At 39.5% G+C, this 24,132-nt stretch overlaps 1 protein-coding gene and 1 non-coding gene across 3 annotated transcripts in view; one reads left to right on the forward strand and one right to left on the reverse strand.

Moving 5' to 3' along the window:
• Positions 1-24,132, forward strand: part of ILRUN (inflammation and lipid regulator with UBA-like and NBR1-like domains) — a 91,436-nt gene that overhangs the window by 48,721 nt on the left and 18,583 nt on the right. For both annotated transcript variants that reach the window (XM_046005052.1, XM_046005051.1), the window contains one exon: positions 22,738-23,066. In XM_046005052.1, the coding sequence (XP_045861008.1) occupies positions 22,738-23,066 (329 nt within the window). The remainder of the gene's footprint in view (positions 1-22,737; positions 23,067-24,132) is intronic.
• LOC123942893 lies at positions 18,276-18,378 on the reverse strand. Its single transcript, XR_006818523.1, has one exon. It is a non-coding gene; the product is annotated as a U6 spliceosomal RNA (small nuclear RNA).

Below are 24,132 nucleotides of genomic sequence, written 5' to 3' on the forward strand. Positions count from 1 at the left end.
ACTGGAAGATTCTACCTCTTAACCCCTTTGCCTGTCTTGTCCATCCCTCCACTACCCTCCCCTTTGGCACCCATGAGTTCTTTGTATCTGTGAGTCTGTTCTGTTTTCTTTGTTAAATTGTTTCATTTTTAGATTCCACACATAAATTATATGGTACTTGTCTTTGACTTATTTCACTTAGCATGGTACCCTCTAGGTCCACCTACACTGTTGCAGATGGAAAGATTTCATTCTTTTTTTCTTTTTTAAACGGCTGAGAAATTGTGTGTGTGTGTGTGTGTACACACATCTTCTTTACCCATTCTTCTGTTGATCAACTTGGCTATTATAAATAATGCTGCAGCGAACATAGGGGTGTTTATGTCTTTTCAAATTAATTTTTCTTTTGGATGAATATCTCCTGGATGGTATGGAAGTTCTAGTTTTAATTTTGCGAAGCACCTTCATACTGTTTTCCTTAGTGGCTGCACCAATTTACATTCCGAGCTGTGTATAATGGTTCCCTTTTCTCCACATCCTCATCAAAACTTGGTATTTCTTGGGGTACCTGGCTGGCTCAGTCAGTGGAGCATGTGACTCTTCATCTTGGGGTCATGACTTTGAGCCCCATATTGGGCATGGAGCCTACTTTAAAAACAAACAAAAACACCTTGATATTTCTTGTCTTTTTAATACTGGCCATTCTGACAGGTGTGTGATGGTATTACATTGTGGTTTGGATTTGGATTTTCCTGGTGATTGGTGATACTGACTGAGCGTCTTTTCATGTGTCTCTTGGCCATCTGGATGTCTTCTTTGGAAAAATGTCTATTTAGTTGACCTTGTATTAGAACTTCTGTCTTTTATATGTTGGACTCAAAAGGTTGCCTCATTTGCTTCTAGAAGATCCTCAATAAGGCAGTCTGTATTTCAATTCTGGTCTGTAGAATTCTGTAATATCAGAAATACGAGTAGCCCTTGAGAACAACAGATTTCTTTTTTGTTGAAGAAATGCTAGCCTAAGCTGATTGTGACTTGTGTGGGAAATGTTTTTATTTTTATTTTTTTAAAATAAAGTATTTTAAAGATTTTATTTATTTATTTGACAGAGATCACAAGTAGGCAGAGAGAGAGAGAGGGGGGGGGGAAGGAGACTCCCCACGGAGCAGAGAGCCCGATGCAGGGCTCGATCCCAGAACCCTGGGATCATGACCTGAGCCGAAGGCCGAGGCTTTAACCCACTGAGCCACCCAGGTGCCCCGAAATGTTTTTATTTTTAGAGGGACATTTCAAATGTAAATGAATTTGAAATCCTTAAATATCTTTATGTTGTAAGGTTTTATATCAAGCCTATAAGGTGATGTGCTATTTTAGCTTCAGAGAAGGAAAGCCTGCTCTTGGTAGTAGTGCCACCAGATGGTGGTAATTATTGGGTGGTTGTGTCTAGGTAGTTCCACATGAGTCAAACAAAGGCCATGTGAAATGGCTGTACTAGTCAGATTAACGCTCTAAAATGCACGTATGTGTGTCATGAACCTGTTCGCAGCATAGAAAATCAAGAAATCAGACGAAACAGTGATAAGTATGTAAAAGGTAGTAAATAAAATATTTGCATGTCCGAGGATGAAGCATCAGATGTTGGAACTGCTTTGAAATCCAACTGTGAGTAGTTTTAATGTGTGGTGTTAGTGCTAGCAGTTTGCATCATAATTAGTTTTATTATTTGATAGAAAGGAAAGTATAATTTGAAAGCAACATCTTTTTTTCCTATGGTAGTAAAAACCCTTTTGTTAACAGAAACCTCTTTAATCTGGAATTTAGGTTTCAAGGATTCAAAATTTAGAGGTAGTTCCTTAAAAATACTTTTAACCAAATATAATTCTTTCTTAACATACAAATATTTTTCTTGTTTAATAGAAAAGAAATATTTCTAAAATCCCTGACAATTTTAAAGATTAACTATTCAAACATAATTTGCTTTTAAAAAATATGTGTATAGAATCCTTAACTTTTGTACATATGCATTGGTAAGGGCTGTAGCTGGGGTGGATCTACTTAAAAAGTGCTTAGTTATTGGGGCGCCTGGGTGGCTCAGTGGGTTAAAGCCTCTGCCTTCGGCTCAGGTCATGGTCCCAGGGTCCTGGGATCGAGCCCCGCATCGGGCTCTCTGCTTGGCAGGGAGCCTGCTTCCTCCTCTCTCTCTGCCTGCCTCTCTGCCTAGTTGTGATTTCTCTCTGTCAAAGAAATAAAAAAAAATTTTAAAAAAATGCTTAGTTACTTAGTATAGCCCCATCATAGTAAAACACATAAAAACTGCATTTCTGTGATTCTTAAGTGATAGTGATTTTAATATGCATCATTAGCTTAATGATTACGTTCCTTGCAGGGAGAGAGGTAGAGCCATTATATTAAGTGAACATATTTGTTCATATGATTCTTTTCATTTCAAAAATAATAAAAATGAGGAAAAAGTACAATGGAGGGGTATGTACATTTCCCCTTCGCAAAAAGAATGTGCACATATATGCTGAATTGCTTCACCTGAGAAATTCTTAAGGTTTTATGGAATTACTGTGTGATAATGGGAAGTTTTTTAGGAAGTACAGTACAGTGTACAGTTTCTACTGAAGCAGGCCAGATCATATCTTTGATAAAAGTAAGGAAGCAGGTGTAATTGCTTTCCATTCAAATCATGGTAAATACCTAATTTATCAGTATGTGCTATAAACCTGCTGAAAATTGTGTGTAACAGACTGATAATTAGTGTCTAAAATGATTAATGTATTGATCTCTTAAGCTTTGTCTGATATCTTAGTTTTTCAGATGTAATCCCTTAGTTACTGCTCAGAATGTGGTCATTATTTTTAGAAACCTCCCATTAGTCTTGTAGTTAAGGTGGGACTCTTTGAGGAGGATGTCTCCTTACTGAAAAGCAAATGCATTCTGTTTCTGTAATGATGCTTTGACACTAGCCCCATAATACCCGAAAGGGTTTTTCCTTGAAATGGCAAAGATATTTATCAGTTAGAAATTAGTTCATTCTGTGATCTTTATACTTTTTTTTAAAGCTCTCTTTATTTTTCTCCTTTTATCTTTAAAGAGCTTATGCTTCCCTTTCTTACAAAGAGAATGTCAATTTTGGATGTTCGGACTTTAGAAAAGGATGCTGTGTGCACCTGTTAACCTCTGGATTTCGCTTTGTAGTGATCCGTGTCCTTGCAGTGACCTCTTGATTTCCTTTTTTTAAAAAGATTTATTTATGTATTTGTGAGAAAAAGAAAACACAAGCAGGAGGAGCAGAGGGAGAGGGAGAGAGAATCCCAAGCTCTGAATTGAGCTTGGAACCCAACACAGGGCTCAGTCCCGCAACCCTGAGATCAGGACCTGAGCTGAAATGAAGAGTTGGACACTCAACCAACTGTGCACCCAGGCGTCTACTTCTTGACTTCTAAGAGTTTTGCTTGTACTTGGTTTTGAGAGCAATTGAGTTCTGAAGCGATTTAGGGTGTGGCTTAGTAGCCACTTCAAAGTCATTTTTCCTTTTTAGTTTTAGTTTCTCTTTTATGTTTAGAAATCAGAAGTGATTAGGAAAGCAGATCCTATTTCTGACCCGAGTCTTATTTGAGGACTTTTGAAAGTGTTTAATAATAGGGGCATCTGAGTGGCTTAGTCGGTTGAGCATCTGCCTTCAACTCAGGTCATGGTCCCAGTGTTTCTGCTTGGCGGGCAGTCTGCTTCTCCCTCCCCCTGGTCTTGTGCTCTTGCTCTCTCTATCTCTTTCTCTCTCCCCCTCTCAAATAAATAAAATCTTTTTTAAAATGTTTAATCATACATTTTATGTTAGTATAGCCAAATAGAATTATTTCAACATTTTGGGTAATCAGTAGCTATATGTGGCCGGTAGCCTGCCTCACTGGACCATGCAGCTCTATAAGCTCTAACATGTTGTACTATTGTTGTTTCTTTTAAGAAATTGTATAGGATTGGTGGTGTTCTTTTAAGGAATTTGTCAGTGAAACCATCTGGGAGGGTTCTTTTTTGGGAATTTAAAATTACTAATTCAGTTTATTTTCATAGTTCTAGATCTGTTCAGGTTATCCATCTTGGGTGACTTTGGGTAATGTCAAGGAATTGGTGGTTTTCACTAAATTGTCAAATTTCTGCATGTGGCTTTGTTTGTAGTACCCTTTGTTGTTTTAATGCTTTCTTTGTGGTGATAATCTTTCCTCTCATTCTTTTTTTTTTTAAGATTTTATTTGTTTATTTATTTATTTATTTATTTGAGAGAGTGAGAGAGCACATCAGTGCTTGCGCCTGGGGGAGGAGCAGAGGGGAGAAGGACAAGCAGACTCCACACTGAGCACAGAGCCCAGTGTGGGGCTCAGTCCCACAACCCTGAGATCATGACTGGAGCCAAAATCAAGATCGGATGCTTACCAGCTGAGCCACCTAGACATCCCTCTTCTCTCATTCTTGATGTTTTGTGTTTCTTTCTCCTTTTTTCTTGATAGATTTCTTAATATTACTGGTCTTTTCAGAAAACCAGCCTTTACTTTCATTGACTTTTCTTTCTGTTTTCAGTTATATGGATTTCTGCTTTTAATTTTATTCATACTGCTTGATATGGGTTTATTGTATTCTTTTTTTTTTTTAAAGATTTTATGTATTTATTTGACAGAGCAAGATAGCACAAGCAGGGGAAGCAGCAGAGGGAGAGGGAGAAGCAGGCACCCCCCTCAGCAGGGAGCCTGATGTGAGTGGGGGTCAGTTCCAGGACCCTGGGATCATGACCTGAGCCAAAGACAGATGCTAAATCAACTGAGCCACCCAGGTGCCCCTGGGTTTATTTTATTCTTTTTCCAAGTTTCTTAAGATGGAAGTTAATGTTGACCTGAGACCTTTCTTTATAACGTAGATGTTTAATACTATTTTCTTAGCCTGTTTGGGCTACTATAAGAAACTGTTTTGAATTAGATGGGTGGTAAACAATAGCAGTTCATTTCCCACAGTTTTAGAGTCTGGGAAATCTAAGATCAGAACTCCAGCAGATTTGGTGTCTGGTGAGGGGCTACTTCCTAGTTCACAGAAGGCTGTCTTCTATGTTCTCACGGGGCAGAAAGGGTAAGGGAGCTCACTGGGTGGTTTTGTTTTTTGTTTTTATTATAGGGGCAGTAATCCCATTCTTGAGGGCTCTACTCTCATAACCTAATTATCTCCTTAGGACTCCACCTCCAAATACAACCACATTGGAGATTCGGTCTCAATTGTAAGAATTTGGGGGTGCGGGCACAGAAGCACTTATTTTATAGCAACTGTAGATTTCCCTCTAAGCACTACTTTTAGCTACATAGCCTAGATTTTGAAATATCGTATTTTTATTTTCACTCAGTTGAAAATATTTTCTAATTTCCCTTGAGATTCCCTGTTTTGAGTCATGGGTTATATAGAAGCATGTTTTTAAATTTCCAAATGGTAGTTTTTCTTTTACCTTGTTTAATCATTTCCAGTTTCATTCCATTATGGTCAGGGAGCACAAGTTTATATGATTTCAGTTATTTTAAATTTAAGATGTTTTTGACCCAGGAGATACAATCTGTCTTGTTGGTGAATATTTCATGCGTACTTTAAAAGAATGTTATTTTGCTGTTGTGAGTGGTGTGTTATATAAATGTCAGTTAGATCCAGTTGGTTGAGGACATTCAATTTCTCTGTCTTTATTATTTGCTTGTTTGTTTGGTCTAATAGTGTTCTGTCTCTTATTGAAAAAGAAGTGTTGACATCTCCAACTACAGCTTTCGATTTGCGTATTTTTTTTTTTTTTTCAGTTCTGTCAGGGGTTGGTCCATACGTTTTGAAGCTCAGTTGTTAGGTGTGTACACATTTAAAATTATGTCTCCTAAGTGAATGACCCATTTATTATTGTGTAATATCCCCTTTCCCTGGTAATTCTCTTTGCTCTGAAGTCTGCTTTGTCATATTAATATAGCCATTCTTGCTTTCTTTGATTGGCGTTAGCATGATATATCCTTTTCCAGCCTTTTACTTTCAACCTACCTGTGTCTTATATATGCAGTTTCTTAGAGACAGCATATAATTGGGCCATTTTTTTCCTCTAGTCTGATAATCTGTCTTCTAATGGTATGTTTAGACTACTCACATTTAGTGTAATTATTGATAAATTTAAATTTAGTTCAACCATTTTATTTGTTTTCTGTTTGTTCTCTTATTTGAGGAACTTTTAAGTCTGTTATGTTGGTAAACTTATTAGTTATTTGCAGTTAAATTCTTTTAAAAATTTCTGGGGCACCTGGATGACTCAGTCAATTAAGCATATGCCTTCCGCTCAGGTCATGATCCCTGGGTCCTGGGATCGAGTCCTGCATTGGGCTCCTTGCTAAGCAGAGAGTCTGCTTCTCCTCTTCTCTGCTGTTCTCCCAGCTTGTATACTTACTCACTCACTCTCTCTCTCTGTCTCTCAAATAAATAAGTAAATAAGACCTAAAAAAGAAGTATATTTTTTCTGACAATAACAGAAATATAGAACTTAGAGAATACAAAAAATATAAAGAACAAACAAAACATTTACTTTTCTATATTGATACACTGTTAATGTATACCCAGTATTAAAAACAAAAAAATTTTTTCTGAATTTGACATTATGCTACATATAGTTGTGTAAACTATTTTTTTTCCTACTCAGTAACATTTTAGTATCTTTCCCCATTATTACTTTCAAAAACAAAATTTTTAGTAGTTGAATACCATTTCATTGGATTACTATTAATGAAAATATTGTAGGGGCACCTGGGTGGCTCAGTGGTTTAAGCCGCTGCCTTCGGCTCAGGTCATGATCTCAGGGTCATAAATCTAAATGTAGACATCATACCAAAGAAGATATACAGATAGCAAATAAGCATATGAAAAGATGTTCATTATCATGTCTTTAGAGAATTGCAAATTAAATTAAAGCGAGTTACCACTATCCACCTATTGGATGCCCCAAGTCAGCCCTTGCTGACAAGGATGTGGAACCACAGGAACTCTCGTTTATTGTGGGCATGAATGCAAAATGGTACAGTCACTTTGGAAGACAGTTTGGGAGTTTCTTATAAAACTAAAATACTTTTGCTGTGTTTATAATTTTTTAAAAAAGGTTTTATTTATTTATTTGACAGAGATAGAGATCACAAGTAGGCAGAGAGGCAGGCAGAGAGAGAGGAGGGGGAAGCAGGCTCCCTGCAGAGCAGGGAGCCCAGTGTGGGGCTCAAGCCCATGACCCTGGAATCACGACCTGAGCTGAAGGCAGAGGCTTTAACCCACTGAGCCACCCAGGTATCCCATTTATAACTGTTTTATTTGTAATTGCAAACATTTGGAAGCAACCAAGATGTCTATCAGTAGGTATATGGATAAATAAACTGAGGTACATCCAGACAATGGAATACTTCTGCACTAAAAAGAAGTGAGCTTTCAATCCATGAAAAGCCATGAAGAAACTTTAAATGCCTATGTCTAAGTAAAAGAAGCCGATTTAAAAAGGCTACATCCTGGGGCACCTGGGTGGCTCAGTGGGTTAGGCCTCTGCCTTCAGCTTGGGTCGTGATCTCGGGGTCCTGGGATCAAGCCCCGCATCAGGCTCCCTGCTCAGCAGGGAACCTGCTTCCCTCTCTCTCTATCTGCCTGCCTCTCTGCCTACTTGTGATCTCTGTCAAATAAATAAATAAAATCTTACAGGATGTAGCTTTTTTTTTAAGAATCCTGTATGATTCTTTTTTTTTTTTTTTAAGATTTTATTTATTTGACAGAGATCACAAGTAGGCAGAGAGGCAGGCAGAGAGAGAAGAGGAAGCAGGCTCCCCAAAAAGCAGAGAGCCTGATGCGGGGCTCGATCCCAGGACCCTAGGATCATGATTCGAGCCGAAGGCAGAGGCTTCAACCCATTGAGCCACCCAGGCGCCCCATCCTGTATGTTTCTTAATATGACATTCTGGAAAAGGCAGAACTAGAGACAATAAAAAGATCAGTGGTGGCCAGGGGTTGGGGAGGAGGAGAGAGGAATAGGCAGAACACAGGACTTTTAGGGTGGTGAAATTATTCTGTGTGATACCGTAGTGGTGACTACATGTCATTATGCTTTTATCAAAACCCATGGAATGTACAACCCCAAGAGTAACCTCTAATAACTGTGGACTTGGGTCATAACGATGTGCCTATGCGGGTTCATTGATTATAACAAATACCACTTTGGTGTGGGATGTTGATAGAGGGAGGAACTTGTACATACGTGGCAGAGTGTATACATGCCTCTTCTCAATTTCGCTGTGAACCTAAAAACTGCTTTACAAATAAAGTCTTGAAAAATAATAAAGTCTATTAAAAATACTTCTCAATAATAAACATTAAGAAATAACTTTCCAGGTTAAATGGTCTGGAAGGGCTTTCCCTAATCTGCAGTATTTTAACTGAATAGATTCAGCTTGGTGATAGGGGAAAAGTACCACATTTCCAAACTGCAGTAAAGAAGCATAAAGTCTGATTGAGTGTGACTTGTTCAGTTCGGCCTGCATGGGTGAGGGTTCTGTGTGGGAAAGAATGGGAAGTGGATTAGAGGTGATAGTACTCTGAGGAATATTTCTGGAAGATGAGTAGCAGGCCATCACGGCCTAGACTAAGGGGCCTAGGAGGGACAACTCTATTTGCTGTGTACCTCAGAGGTGAGTGAGTGGGGAGATGGACTTTCTTTTGTAGAGTTGAAAAGTCCAGATTGTCTTGAGTGAGCCCTAAGATGCCGCATGTATGGATGTTGCTAGACCTACTTCAGTTTAGAGATGAGAGTACTCATACATTTCTCCAAAGCTCTGTGCCCAGATTAGAGCCAGGAAGAGACTTTGGCCTATTAAGAGGCAGTGATGGAAATGAAGAAGAGGACAGGGTGCTCGTGTGAGTTGTGCCAGACCAAAGAAATGAAGGAGAAAGTGAAAAATGAGCGGAGGAGGAGAATGAAGAAACATTTAGGAAGTTCTGCTTTGTCACTGTCTTTGACTCTGACTTTTCAGTCACTGTGATGTCTGTAATGTAATTCTCTCTTTGGAAAGAACCATGAGGGGGAGGGGTTTTGTTTTGCTAGTTTTTGCACTGGCCCTGCTTGGATGGTGATGTTGACTGGCAGCAGTTTCTCTGAAGCCAGAAACAAAGCCTGTCCTCTTTTAGGAGGAGGGGGAAGGGAGATCAGAGTTAATGTAGTGTATTACCAGATCTCTGGGACAGAAAAGCTTTCACCAGGAATAACCAATTACCATCAGCACTGCTGTTTTGTACTTTTGTCCATAAATTATGTCAAAGATAAGGTTTGACTTCCTAAAAAAGACAAATGGAGCCTATATCTTGTTGTTATGCCTTTAAATATTCAGAACATACATAGTAACTCCATAGAAGAGTATCAGAGTCCTAAATTAAGCTTCATTTTAGAAGCATGTGTACAAAGAGGAATGGCTTTTTTAAAAAAAGGTATTTAAGGGGCGCCTGGGTGGCTCAGTGGGTTGAGCCTCTGCCTTCAGCTCAGATCACGATTCCAGGGTCCTGGGATCGAGCCCCACATCGGGCTCTCTGTTCAGCAGGGAGCCTGCTTCCCCACCCCGCCTGCCTCTCTCCTACTTGTGATCTCTGTTAAATAAATAAAATCTTAAAAAAAAAAAAGTATTTAAGTTTGAATTAGGTAAACCAGTTGGTAGTCTAAAATTTGACTTTCTGATGAACCAAGTACTTACTTGGAAGTACTTCTGCTCAAATATTCTCTTTTAAATTATCCTTTGATAAAACTACTGTAAGTGTCAAGAAGTTCCAAGTGGTCCCAGTCAGACTGGTTGAGAAATTCAGCAGTAGTAGTGAAAGGATAGGAACACCAGCCATCTTTCTACCTATTTGCATATAAAATGGATAATATTTAAATATTAAGTCCTTTTATCCAGTGTTATATTTAAGTGCTTTTCAACATAACTGCCAAAATGATTGTTAAAATGTCAGTTTAATCTGTATATTTTTATGCTAGTTGTGTAAGTTTGGCTATTTATGTGTTATAGCTATAGTTTTAATTCCCTGCAATATTCTTAAACCTGATTGTACTTAAATTTAAATTAGTGTTTTAAGTTGCTTCAGTATACTTGCAATCTATCTTAATGTTCTGCAGTTGTGCTATTGCCCACTCAGATTATGCTTTATTAGTAGTCTATAGAAGTTTAAATAATGAGGATGTTAATATTTCCATCTTTAGTGCCAGGAATAGTCTCCCTTAACTATTCCTGGTTGATGGAACACTCAAAACTGACCAGGGGTGGGAGTGCTGCTTAGTGTTATAGATAAGCACTAGATTAGGATTAAAAAGAGCTGACTTTTATTGGTTTTGATTCTAATCTAGTGTTTTGTTATAGTAATAGTAATAGATTATGCTATTACTTATTGGCCTTGAACAGCTAACTTAAAGTTACTGGGCTTCAGCGTATTTTTTGCTTGTTTGTTTTAGTTGTAAAACAGACATAACAATTTACCATCTTAACCATTTTTAAGTATACAATTTGGTGGCATTAAGTACATTCACACTTTTATGCAACTGTCATCACCATCTACCTCTAGTATTCTTTTTATCTTGCAAAAGTGAAACTCTGTACCCATGAAATAGTAACTTCTCCTTTTTCTCTCCAGCCTTGATTGACATCACCATCCTATTTTCTGTCTCTATGAATTTGACTCTTTTAGGTACCTCATATAAATGGTATTCTATAGTAGACAGTATTTGTCCTTTGTGACTGGCTTATTTCACTTAGCATAATAGCCTGAAGATGCATCCAAGTTGTAGCATGGATCAGAATTTCCATCCTTTTTAGGTTGAATAATACTCAATTATATGTATATACCACACTTTCAGAATGCATTCATACGTCATTGGACACTTGGATTGCTTCCACTCTTTGGTATTATAAATAATTCTATGAACATGTGTATGGAAATATTTCTTTGGAGAGCCTATTTTTAGTTCTTTTGGGGGTCCACCTAGAAGTGGAATTATTGGACCATACAACACTTTAATTTTTTGAGGAACCGCCATACTGTTTTTCATAGTGGCTATACCATTTTACCTCCCCTCAACAGTACACAAGAGTTCCAGTTTCTCCACATCCTTGCCAACACTTGTTAGTCTCTTTTTTTTTTTTTTTTTTAATAGTAGCTATCCTAATAGGTAGGTGTGAGGTGGTATCTTGTAGTTTTGATTTGCATTTCACTAATGATTAGTGATCTTGAGCATCTTTTCATGTGCTTGTTGGCCATTCAGCTTGTCTATTCAAGTTGTTTTTAATCAGGTTTCCGTTTTTGTTTTTTAAAGATTTTATTTGTGAGAGAAATTAAGAATAAGTGCACAAGTGGGTGGAGGGGCAGAGGAAGAGGAGGAAACAGACTCCCCACTGAGGAGGGATGCTTGATGTGGGGCTGCATCCTGACTCAAGCAGAAGCAGACTTATTCTAACGACTGAGCCACCCAGGCACCCCTTGGTAGGAGTTCTTTAAATACTCGGTATTAACCCCTTAGGAAATACACAGTTTTCTCATACTTTCTCTATTCTCTGGGTTGCCTCTTCACTCTGTTAATTGTGTCCTTTGATGCACAAAAGTTTTTATTTTGATGTAGCCCAATTTATTTTTTCTTTGGTTGCCTATGCTTTTTTTGTCATATCCAGGAAATGATTTCCAAATCCAGTTTCATGAAGCTTCCTCTCTATGTTTTCTTCTAAGAATTTCATAGCTTAGGCTGTGATGTTTAGGTCTTTGACCCATTTTGAGTTAATTTTTGTGTATGGTGTGAGGGTAAGTGTCCAACTTTATTATTTTGCATATGATACTCAGTTTTCCCAACACCATTTGTTGGAAAGACTGTTCTTTCTCCCTTTGAATGGCCTTGCCTGTCTTGTCAGAAATCATTTGACTATGTAAGTGAGGGCTTGCTTCTGAACTCTCTCTTCTCTTCAGTTGGTCTGTACATCTTTTTAACAATACCACATTGCTTTGATTACTGTAATGCTATAATTTTGAAATCAGAAATTGTGAGACTTCAGCCTCCTTTTTCAAAAATTTTTTGGCTGTTGAAAATTGTTACAGCTTTAGTGATGCTAAGAGCAATCAAAAGGTTTTGATAGTAGTGATAGCCTGATCCCTCCATTGCAGAGGTCTTCTCTGTCAACCAACCTTTTGCCTAATGATTTCATTCATTGATGATTATTGCCTGAATCATTTCATCGGGGGTTACAAAGGGATTATTGCTTCCACATACATTAGCTGGAGTAGTTCTGAGATTTAAAAAAAAAAAAAAAAAGTTTTCTTCATCAACAATGACATTCTGAAATTTAGTTTTGTAATAAGGCTAAATTAAGTGCTTAATTCTTTACCTTTAATTGTCAGTTTTCAGAGGAAGGAATTAGTGCTCTAGTTGCTTTCAGGGAAACTAATGAATGAAGAGGGAAAGTTAAAGGTTAGATACCCTTCTTTAGGGTAGAACCCTGAATTCTTAGATTTCATATATGAAACCTGTTTTTGTTCATTGTAGTTAGGGACCCAGGAATCTGTATTTTTTCACATGTAAGCCACATGACCTTGATGTAGGTGGTCTGCAGAGCAGACTGCTATGAAGTAATATGATTGATTGAAAACTGGTTACTATTTTGTTGTGTTGTCTTCATACCACAGGTGGTGTTCACTGAGAAGTTAATGCCCAATCTTTATCGAAGTAATTCATTTTTAAATTACAACATTAAATGGTAACTTGCTTAAGTAAGGAGGTCTTTTCTGCTTTTTGTTTCCTGTTGCCATTACGGTCCTTCAGCTATAGTTAGACGTAGCCAGTCGTCAGATATTTAATCTTAATATTGACTGACTTCCAACAGGGCAACACAGTAAACATTTTTTTTAAAGATTTTATTTATTCGACAGAGAGAGAGAGAAAGCACCAACAGGGGGAGCGGCAGGCAGAGAGAGAAGCAGGCTCCCTGAGCAAGGAGCTCCATACTGGACTCCATCCTAGGACCCTGGGTCGTGACCTGAGCTGAAGGCCGCTCAACAGACTGAGCCCCCCAGGTGTCCCTTTTTGTTTGTGTTTTAATGCTACTTAAATGGTGCTAAGTAGTTGAGCATAAATAATTTGGCGTTTATTGTACACCTATCCATGCCAGTCACCATCCTACAGAATTTATCTCAAGTCCTTTATCTGTCTCCCTTTGACCTAGGTTTGTTTGTTTTTGTTTTCTTTCTTTTTTTTACGATTTTTATTTATTTATTAGACACAGTGAGAGCAGGAACACAAGCAAAGGGAGTGGGAGAGGGAAAGCAGGCTTTCTGCTTAGCAGGGAGCCTGAAGTGGGGCTTGATTCCAGGAACCTGAAGTGGGGCGTGGTTCCAGGACCCTGGGATCATGACCCCAGCCAAAGGCAGATGTTTAACTGAAACACCCAGGGCCCCTGTTTTTGTTTTCTTTTTGTTGTTTGTTTCTCAGTTTTGAAGGCGTTTCTACTATTCCTGAGTCACAGTTTAGGAATGATATATTTAGAGGAGTCTCCCATTACCACCTCCTTCAGCCAGATATCCATTTTTATTTGTTCATTTTATGGTTTATCTGCACAGCATTGTTTGTTTTGCTTTGTCTTGCAAATACTAGCCAATATATGTAATTTGATCCTTTTCTTACACAAAAGTGTGATAACTATATAGATACTGATCTGCATCTTACTTTCCCCCCCTCACTTAATAATATATTCTAGAGATCACTGTAGAAATCATTCTATTTTATGGCTGTGGAGTCTCCCCTCAGGTAGCTGTGTTACTTTTCCAGCCAGTCACTACTGATGGACATTCAGGTTTCTAAAAATTTCTTGCTCTTGCATATAATATAATGCTGTTATTTTCTCCAGTTTCTTCCCTATTTCGCTTCTCTCCTTCATAGCAGAACTCTTTGGAAAGTTTTCAATCAGAAATGGCTATCTCCACCTCTTGATTTCTGGACTCCTAAATTCTTTCTGTTGGGCTCCGTCCCCACCGCTCCACTGAAACTGCTCTTTTCAAAACACCAGTGACGTATGTGATGCCACCTCCAATGCTTCGTTCTCACTTCTCAACCTTACTTGAATTAGTAGCTGCACTGAACCCAGTTGATGACTCTGTCCTCCTTGAAACACTTGTGAGAAGGCTTCTATAACACAGTATACTCCTGGGTTTTCTTTATTCTTGAGGCTGTTCCTTCTGTCTTTTTTATGACCTCCGTTTCATTGAATGAATGTGTTCCGCTTTCCCGTGGTATCAGCTGATGGCTGGGCCAGCTCCAGCCCCCTGCAGGAGAGGGTGGTCTGCCCAAGCAGGGAAGTAGGAAGGGTGGAGGCTCTGCATGCATCTGGAAGTTGAAACTGGGAGTGGGAAGAGAGGAAGGCTTCTCATTTCAAAGGTCACCTGAAACAAGCCCGAAGTCTGACACAACCAGAATTTATTGGTATAATACGTGAGAGCAGGCTCTCCAGCAGAACTGTGGAATGCCAGACAAGAGGGAGGAGAGACGTGGCCTTCGTACGGTTTGGGTTCCTGCTGAAGGATTCTGAGAACGCTCTCAGGGAAATGGTCAGTTTTGGATTGGTTGCTATTTCTGAGGCAGGATTAGGAGGCAGGATTAATTAGGGTTTGGTGCTACTTTGAGACAGGGGCAATTTAACAATGAATAGTCCTCAGTAATCGATGCTACCAAAAAATGGGTCTGCGGGGATCATTGGTAAGAAAGCAGTAGTCACGCAGAGGGTTGTTAAAGCATTTTGTAGCTGCTATGTGACCTTGGGAGAAATCATGTCTTCTCTTACCTTTGCACCTGCCTTTATAAGTGTCTGTCCTTCTAGCCCAATTAAGGGCAGGGTTTTTTTCTTTTTCACTCTGAGCTGATTTTCATCTTTGATCTAAGATGTTTTTACTCTTTCAGTTTCATGGCACTGATTTCCTAGATTTGGAAGTAGAGATTCTTGTTTCCTAAGACTGAAGCAAGTAATTGAGTGGTTAAAGGATCACTGTAGTCCTCTACCCCAGCCCCAAATTAACGTAAAAGCTCATAATTTTTTTTTATTTTCAGCGTAACAGTATTCATTGTTTTTGCACCACACCCAGTGCTCCATGCAATACGTGCCCTCTCTATTACCCTCCACCTGGTTCCCCAACCTCCCACCCCCCACCCCTTCAAAACCTCAGGTTGTTTTTCAGAGTCCATAGTCTCTCATGGTTCATCTCCCCTTCCAGTTTCCCTCAACTCCCTTCTCCTCTCCATCTCCCCATGTCCTCCATGTTCTTTGTTATGCTCCACAAATAAGTGAAACCATATGATACTTGACTCTCTCTGCTTGACTTATTTCACTCAGCATAATCTCTTCCAGTCCCGTCCATGTTGCTACAAAAGTTGGGTATTCATCCTTTCTGGAGGATGGAGGCATAATACTCTATCGTGTATATGGACCACATCTTCCTTATCCATTCGTCTGTTGAAGGGCATCTTGGTTCTTTCCACAGTTTGGCAACCGTGGCCATTTCTGCTATAAACATTGGGGTACAAATGGCTCTTCTTTTCACTGCATCTGTATCTTTGGGGTAAATACCCAGCAGTGCAATTGCAGGGTCATAGGGAAGCTCTATTTTTAATTTCTTGAGGAATCTCCACACTGTTCTCCAAAGTGGCTGCACCAACTTGCATTCCAACCAACAGTGTAAGAGGGTTCCCCTTTCTCCACAACCTCTCCAACACACGTTGTTTCCTGTCTTGCTAATTTTGGCCATTCTAACTGGTGTAAGGTGATATCTCAATGTAGTTTTAATTTGAATCTCGCTGATGGCTAGTGATGATGAGCATTTTTTCATGTGTCTGATAGCCATTTGTATGTCTTCATTGGAGAAGTGTCTGTTCGTATCTTCTGCCCATTTTTTGATACGATTATCTGTCTTGTGTGTGTTGAGTTTGAGGAGTTCTTTATAGATCCTGGATATCAACCTTTTGTCTGTACTGTCATTTGCAAATATCTTCTCCCATTCTGTGGGTTGCCTTTTTGTTTTGTTAACTGTTTCCTTTGCTGTGCAGAAGCTTTTGATCTTGATGAAGTCCCAAAAGTTCATTTTCGCTTTTGTTTCCTTTGCCTTTGGAAACATACCTTGAAAGAAGTTGCTGTGGCTGATATCGAAGAGGTTACTGCCTATGTTCTCCTCTAGGATTCTGATGGAATCCTGTCTCACGTTGAGGTCTTTTATCCATTTCGAGTTTATCTTTGTGTACGGTGTAAGAGAATCGTTGAGTTTCATTCTTCTACATATAGCTGTCCAGTTTTCCCAGCACCATTTATTGAAGAGACTGTCTTTTTTCCATTGTATATTTTTTCCTGTTTTGTCGAAGATTATTTGACCATAGAGTTGAGGGTCCATATCTGGGCTCTCCACTCTGTTCCACTGGTCTATGTGTTGTTTTTATGCCAGTACCACGCTGTCTTGGTGATCACAGCTCTGTAGTAAAGCTTGAAATCAGGTAACATGATGCCGCCAGTTTTGTTTTTGTTTTTCAACATTTCCTTAGCAATTCTGGGTCTCTTCTGATTCCATATAAATTTTAGGATTATTTGCTCCAGCTCTTTGAAAAATACCAGTGGAATTTTGATCAGAATGGCATTAAAAGTATAGATTGCTCTAGGCAGTATAGACATTTTAACAATGTTTATTCTTCTGATCCAAGAAAAGCTCATAATTTTTCAGTAGGGCATGATTCAGGAAAATTGTGAAGTAGGAGTAGTTTCTTTGTTGTTGCCATTTCAACTCTTCTTTCTGAGCCCCTCACCGTGTTGGGGGCCCCAGGGACCCTTCACCATCTCGTCTCATCCAGGCTTCCACTACTCTTTCTTAGGCTTTTTTCTTCTCCCCTTTGTGAACCTGAGCCTAGTGGTTGATTTGATGAGTTCAAGGTAGCTTAATATATTCCTTTGAAGGTCATTTGCATTTTAAAAGGAAATTCCTGAGAATAATACTGAAACCAAGGAACAAGATTCTCATACATTTGTGGGAAGGTGGGGTGGGGAGTGAGGATGGGTAGAGAACAGAGTTTGAGCAGAGTCAGTGGTTCAGCCATCACTCGGAGCAGCTGAAGAACTGGAGTCTGGCTCTGCCCTCTCCCCACTTAGGTGCTGAGATAGGTGGTGTGTTGATAAAGTGAAAGTATTAGAGTGCCTGGGCATTGTCGTGGCCGTTCTGCGTTGAGTAAATAATGTGGAAATGTAGACTAGAAGTTGAGACTAGGTAGATTAGTGCTGACAGTTGGAAGTGCCTCCTTTTCCCAGTGGTACACACACACTCCTGCCTTGGTAGTTCCCAGAGACAGACACTGGTTAAGTTGAGACTTCACACTGCTTACTGTCTGGGAATGTTTCAGTCCATAGATTGGTAGTACTCAAACTCTCCTCTCAAGCCTCTGTCACAGAAGGTAGGCAGTACGTACCCAGCCCTCCTATGGAGATGAAATGTCCTGTAGTTTGTAGCCCAGCAGTTGACTAGAGTCTGTGTACCTCTCCGATCCAAATGGTTTCTTAATCCTTAGCGCACATGCGAGGTTCCTGTTGTGCTTTGAAGATGCATTGAGCTTTAGGAAGGATTTGAATCCACCACCTCTAAACCTAGACGTGACTTCCGTGGTAGTCTTCCATGCACATGCTGACTCAAGCCAGGCTGTGTGTCTTCTGGTGTTGTGGCGTTCTTGTCTCATGACTCCTTGGGACAAGCCCAAGGTGTTTGCTCTAGGGATCAGAATCCTACAAGATTTCAGTCTGAGCCACAGTTTGAACCACTTTGAGGTGTCTTTGTAAACTGAATTTGTAAAAGTTTATGCTTTCTCAAGTCCCCTGGCCTTATCCCTTGGGAAGCCCAGACCCAAGTGCAACATACTGATGTGGCAGATTATTGCTTTCTTTAAGTGGCTTCTGTCTGCATCTTATGCAGGCCAGATGCCTGCCCTGGAAGACACTGGGCAGCTTCTCCCTAACATCCACATCAAGATGATGGCTCATTTGTATAGTTGTTGCTGTTCCTTCTGTTTAAAGACTATTAACTACGGTACTGAGAAGGGGTTGCCTAGGAAAGGAGAGCATGTAGGAGTGAACTCATGTCTAGTTTTGAATGGACGACTTGTTTGAATAAAGACCTCAACATTGGCACATTACTGTTAACTGAGCTCCAGACTTTAGATTTGTTTTTGTTTTTGTTTTTTAAATATGGGACACTCCATGAATTTGCATATCATCCTTGCACAGGGCCCTGCTAACCTCCGTATCATTCCAATTTTAGCGTATGTGCTGCCGAAGTGAGCACAGACTTTATTTAGATTTTATCAGCTGTTCCATTCATGACTTCTTTCTGTTCCCAGAATCCAGTCTCTGGTACCATGTTACATGTAATTGTTTTGACTTTCACTTTCCCCTGATCTGTGACAGTTTCTCAGTCTTCCGTGTTTCTCATGACCCGTGACGGTTTGGAGGAATACCGGCAGGTATCCTTTATAATGTACCCCAGTTGGAGCTTTTCTGATGTTTTCCTCAGTTCAGACTGATGGTATAGATTTTGGGAAGAATACAACAGAGGTGAAGTGCCTTACCAGGGGGTACCTGATATTTACATAACATCACTGGTGATACTAACATCAGTCACTTGATTAAATTGCTTGGTTGCCAGTTTCTCTGTTGTAAAGTTACCGTTTTTCTCTTTCCCTACTCTGTTCTTTGAAAGCAAATCACTAAGTCTGTCCCATACTCAGGATGGGTTGGGGGATATGTAGAATTTCAGATATCTCCTGTATCCCTATGACATACTCCTATCCTTTTTTTCCCCTCCTTTTTAACACTCTTACTTTCTCATACTAAAAAGATATTCTAGGCTCATCTTATATTTTCCATGTCTTAGCCCCAGAATCAGCCATTTCTCTGAGGAACACTTGTTTTTTTTTATTAGACAATACTGTTCAGAAACCACTAGGCCTCCTCAGCAGGCAGAGGTGGGTAACGTGTGTATACATACTACCCTCTGTAAACAGATGTATCTATCCTTGTTTCTGTGTTTCTTCATCTGTATATATATTAAGATAAACATGAGTTTATACTGCCGTCTCTGACTTTAATCTAGTACCGCAGAGTTCATTTTAGAATGCCTTCCTTCCTTGCTCATCTGTCATATCCTTCAACAGTAAGAAACCTTGCTCCCAGCATTTCACTATTCATTTACTTATTCAACCCCAGTATACATGTACCCATGTTGTGCATGTATTATAGTAGATAACCCCACAAGAAACAAATTTACCAGTTTGAATATTGTACTGATTTTTAGCAATTCTATTGTAGTGGACAAATCATAGATGTTTGTTCATGTTTATTATCATGTGATTTGATCTGTGATACTAGCCTTTAGATATACGCAGTATTTTTTTTTTTTTAACATTCCTACCATAATCTGAGATGTCTTTGTCTGTCTGCATGGTTCATTAAGATTATGGAGTTGGGCTTCAAGTAAAATATTTTCCTTTTTTTTTTTTTTAATGTGGGGCTTGAACTCATGACCCCGAGATCAGGACCTGAGCTGAGATCAAAAGTTGGATGCCCAAAAAAAAAAAAAAAAAAAAGTTGGATGCCTAACCGACTGAGCCACCCAAGAGCCCCCAAATATTTTCCTTTTACTCTGCATGTCTAATAATCTAAACTTAGGAAATAAAAAGTTCATGTCTCTCTTTAGTAATTTATTACACATGTCTACAAAAGGAAGTTTATACTTATCATTAAAGTTACATACTTATTAAAGGTTTTATATGTAAAAGGGAGAGGTTGAATGAAACTATTTATGGTACCATTTAGCTCCATAGTCCTGGCTCAGGTCTTTTTTGAAAAATATCTTAAGGCAAGACATTCTAAAATCAGTTTCTCCATTTGCTTACTAAGCCCTGAATGTGTAGGCTTGGCACTTGAGTCTGCTTTATTGGCTGCTTTTCTAGGACATCCTGTTGGCCCATCCTTGTTATTGGTACCAAAGATCATATATGTTTGTGGGTAAAGATACTATGGGAAGTCCCTGGGAAGCCCCTGGGAAATGGGACTCCTCATCTATAGCTGTAGTTTCCTGGGTTCTTCTTGATTCCCAGTTCCTATTGGGGAAAAATAAATATGAGTTGTAAAAGCTATTGTGAGAATTGAGCATTCTCAGTCATCATGTACATTGGCTTTTAACTTGAAGTCTGATCTTGGACCCATCACTTCTACCTCCATACTTCAGATCCTTTAGGTAAAAAGTACAGCCATTCCATTAGATGATTTTATTATCACAAATAGTAAAACGTGGCTGGCAGTTCTTATCACAGTAATTAAGGCATTCTGGCAAGAATTGGAGATGGTCAGCCTCTTGAAACAAGCTTACTTTGTCCATTTTTATTATCCTCTTTATTTAACACACTCATTCACACACAGTATGCATGGGATGAACACATCTGAAACATGAGGGCTAGCAGTAGTACCTAGATGGGTTAGATTGTACCATGTAGAAGGTATATTTTGCTGTTCATAATGACCCATCATGGTAATAACTCGGGAGGATCAGAACTGGAGTGTTCATTGTTGGTGTTTAAAGATCATTGGTTTCTTAAATGATCTTCTATTTAGAGCTACTATGTAAAATCCAGGAGCAGTATAGAAGAATAGCCAAGGTGAAGAGAGTGCAGTGGCTTATGTATGATGTGGTCCAGTGAGTCATATGAACGAAACGGTAGTTCTTAAAGCCAGGGGGAAAATGTCTCATTAGTCTCATATACTGATCACAGTCTTCAGAAAACTGTCCTATTTCTTCTCATAAGTATTTAGTTTCTTGAGCAAAGTGAAGGAAGCATATGACCTATACCTGAGTGTGTAAAACATATCACGTACTAACAAAAGGACTTTGGAAAATAGATGGGTGAAAGAAGAGAAGAATTAATATACTGTAAGATAGGGCACATCTGTTTGGCGAAAATGATAATAGAGTGAAGAGATGTTGCCTTTGGTTAGAAATGTAGGCTAGGAAAGCATGGAGTGAATCTCCCTCAGCCGCCTGCCATTGAATTGTTTTTTTTAAGGCCTACGTCATGTTGGTTTATGAGACTGCCTTAGAGTTTTGAATGAAAGTCCTCTGACCCAGTATTCCTGGCACCATTCCACATTTCCGAGTGAAGTGGCGCGCTGCATATCCTGGCGTACAATGTTAATCAACAGCTTGAGCTTCTGTCGCCCTCATTTATATGAGGATTCACATTTGCCATCAGAAAAGCTGTGTCTGGGGTGGATTACTGTTACTGGGTGTCGGAGCTTGTGCAGCCTGGGGCTGCAGAGCTGCTAACTGTAGAAGTGAACAGCAGATGTCACTGTGTCTCCACTTACTAGGCTTCTGGCTCCTAGCCGGTCACATGCAACGAAGTTTTTAATGGAGCTCCCAAACCACTGAACGCAAATTGAGTATTTACGCCTTCATCAGATACCAACCCCAGACTGAAAACTGAGAATAAGCACAGCCCAAGAGGGTTTTCCTCATTTTCTTTCACTATTCTTTTTAGTTGGTGGATTTCTTTTTTCCTATTCTTAATATCTTTATTTTGGTGTAGGTAACTGATGAAATTCATTAGCCTTTTCTTATCAACCATTCAGCAGTTATTTAGGAGTCTTGGACAGCTTTTCACATTTGTTTCAGCTGGGTTTACATGTCAGAGCTTCTTAGCCTCTCTGTAGCTTGCCTTTTAAAAGCTTTCCGGCAGGAAAGTTGATGTCACTGTTGTCTAAATTGAGATGCAGAACATTGAAGGAAACTGTCTCTTTATTCTTCTGTTTGAACCCTTAGCTTCAGCAGTTGAGGAAATAGCTGAATTATGACCAAAAAGTCCTGTGGTGTATCTTTTTAAAACAAATCTCTTAATGGTTTCAGTGTAGATGGTGGGGTTTCCCTATATGACAAAGGCAGGATTGGTGTTAAATTGGATTACTTAAGAAAATCTGGGGCATACTAAGTTTTTGGGATCCTGTGATCACATAGGTCATTAGAAAAAAACGCCAGATGATATTTCCCTTAATAGTCAGGGTTAGTGGTTTACACATGTGTCCTGGTGTCATTATTAATTGGTTCCCCCTTACTCTCAGTTGTCCTGGTTTGGACAATATGTCGTCACTCTAAATTGCTCAGAGAGGTGGGGGAGGGGGTCATTGATAAGTTGCAATTCTAGGAATTATAAGTATTTTTTGGCTTAAGAATTATGCCTGCCCTGAGTTTTCTAAGTTATATACATTCAAGCTAAAGCAAAAACCACAAAGAGCTTATGATTCTGGGAAAATAGTTTTTGGATTTCTATCTATAGATCACTGTTCTCTGGAGCAGTGATTTCCAAATATGGCTGTGCATCAGAATCAACTGGTAACCTTTTAACAAATACTTTCATGGGTCTTACCACAGACCTGTACTGAATATGTACTGGAGTTTGAATGTGACATTACCACAAATGTAGAAATGTAGAAATGCATGCCATGCAAATGTACTGGTGACTTTGCTTTTCAAATTAGCGGGTAAGAGGACATTTCTTCCTATGGTTTGGGTGGCATCTCGGGCTTCTGGTGGTGGCTGCTTTGGGCCTTGAGGGTCTGCCTATCACTGATGTGAGTTGCCTTTTTGTTTCAGATGTCATCTGGGTGATTCTCAGTGTGGAGGTGGGTGGACTTTTAGGAGTAACGCAGCAGCTGTCATCTTTTGAAACGGAGTTCAACACACAGCCACATCGCAAGGTAGAAGGAAACTTCAACCCGTTTGCCTCTCCCCAAAAGAACCGACAATCAGATGAAAACAACTTAAAAGACCCTGGGGGTTCCGGGTTCGACTCGATCAGCAAAAACACATGGGCTCCTGCTCCTGACCAAACCGAGCAAGATGAGAATAGACTCTCACAGAACTCTGTAAATCTGTCCCCCAGCAGTCACGCAAACAACTTATCAGTAGTGACTTACAGTAAGGTAGGTGCCCTCGGAGAAGAGGAGAAGGGGTAGGTGGTGGGCCTTGGGACTTGTGATACCCTTTCATGGCAAACCTAGAAGCCTAGAATGTTCTTTAAGACTGCTTAGCTCTCCTGCCAACAGCAACAGTACAAAAACCTACCCCTTCTCCCCTCCCCCCCCATCTTCATGTCCTGTGGATGTTACTTTATCCACATTTATAATTTACCACTGTCTCTCTGCTCTGGTTTGGATGTTGAAGGAACAAGGTTTTTTACCTTTAGCATTTAAAAAAATGAAAGTCAAAATATCACCAGCTCTCCTTCCAGTGTAAATGTGTACTAAGCCTAGAACAGCAAGATGCTTTTGGAATCTTTTCCTACTTTTTTGTTTTTGTTTTTATTTTGGCTTTGGGTGGGGCTTTTGTTTTTCCAAGGAAAAAGGACAAACTCTGTTACTTATCCTAAATACTATTGTTGGGCTTTTGCTTTAGTTACCTTGTTTGCGTGTCTTCTTGTTGACATATTTTCAGTTTCTTATGGCCCATCTACCTCCTTACCCAAAACCCAGAGTGGCCCAAGTGATATTTTGACTTTTTATGTATGGGGCAGTAAGTGAGAGAATTATTTGTTGAGTTGACCATGATTTTAAATATTCTGATTGTTCTGAGACACTCTTCTGGGTGTTTGATTTCTTGACCTGCTTCTCTCCTTACTAGCTGATTAAACAGTGTCTCCCATACTCTGCTAAGGGTGATGATGGTTCTTGGTTGTTGGTTGGGTTGGTTGAGTAAAGCCCTGATGCCTATGCTCATGTTATAGGTGTTTCATGTGGCTTGGGCCTGTGAGCATTCCTGTTCATTCTTCTCTGATTAATAATGCTGTGTATTAGGCCCAGCATCCCACGTATACAGTTGTAACACTGTTAAGTCTGCCCCTTGTCGTGTTGGCATTTACCCTCAAATTTTGAAAAATAAAACTGATGTTTATTTGAGGGACAAATCGCTTGTCTGTTGTTAAGAATGGTATTTTTCTGACTAATGGTTTATATATGGTCCAGATGAAGAGGCGAATTAAGGAAAGAAACC

Source organism: Meles meles, chromosome 5 (genome assembly GCF_922984935.1).
Source record: "Meles meles chromosome 5, mMelMel3.1 paternal haplotype, whole genome shotgun sequence".
NCBI lineage: Eukaryota > Metazoa > Chordata > Mammalia > Carnivora > Mustelidae > Meles > Meles meles.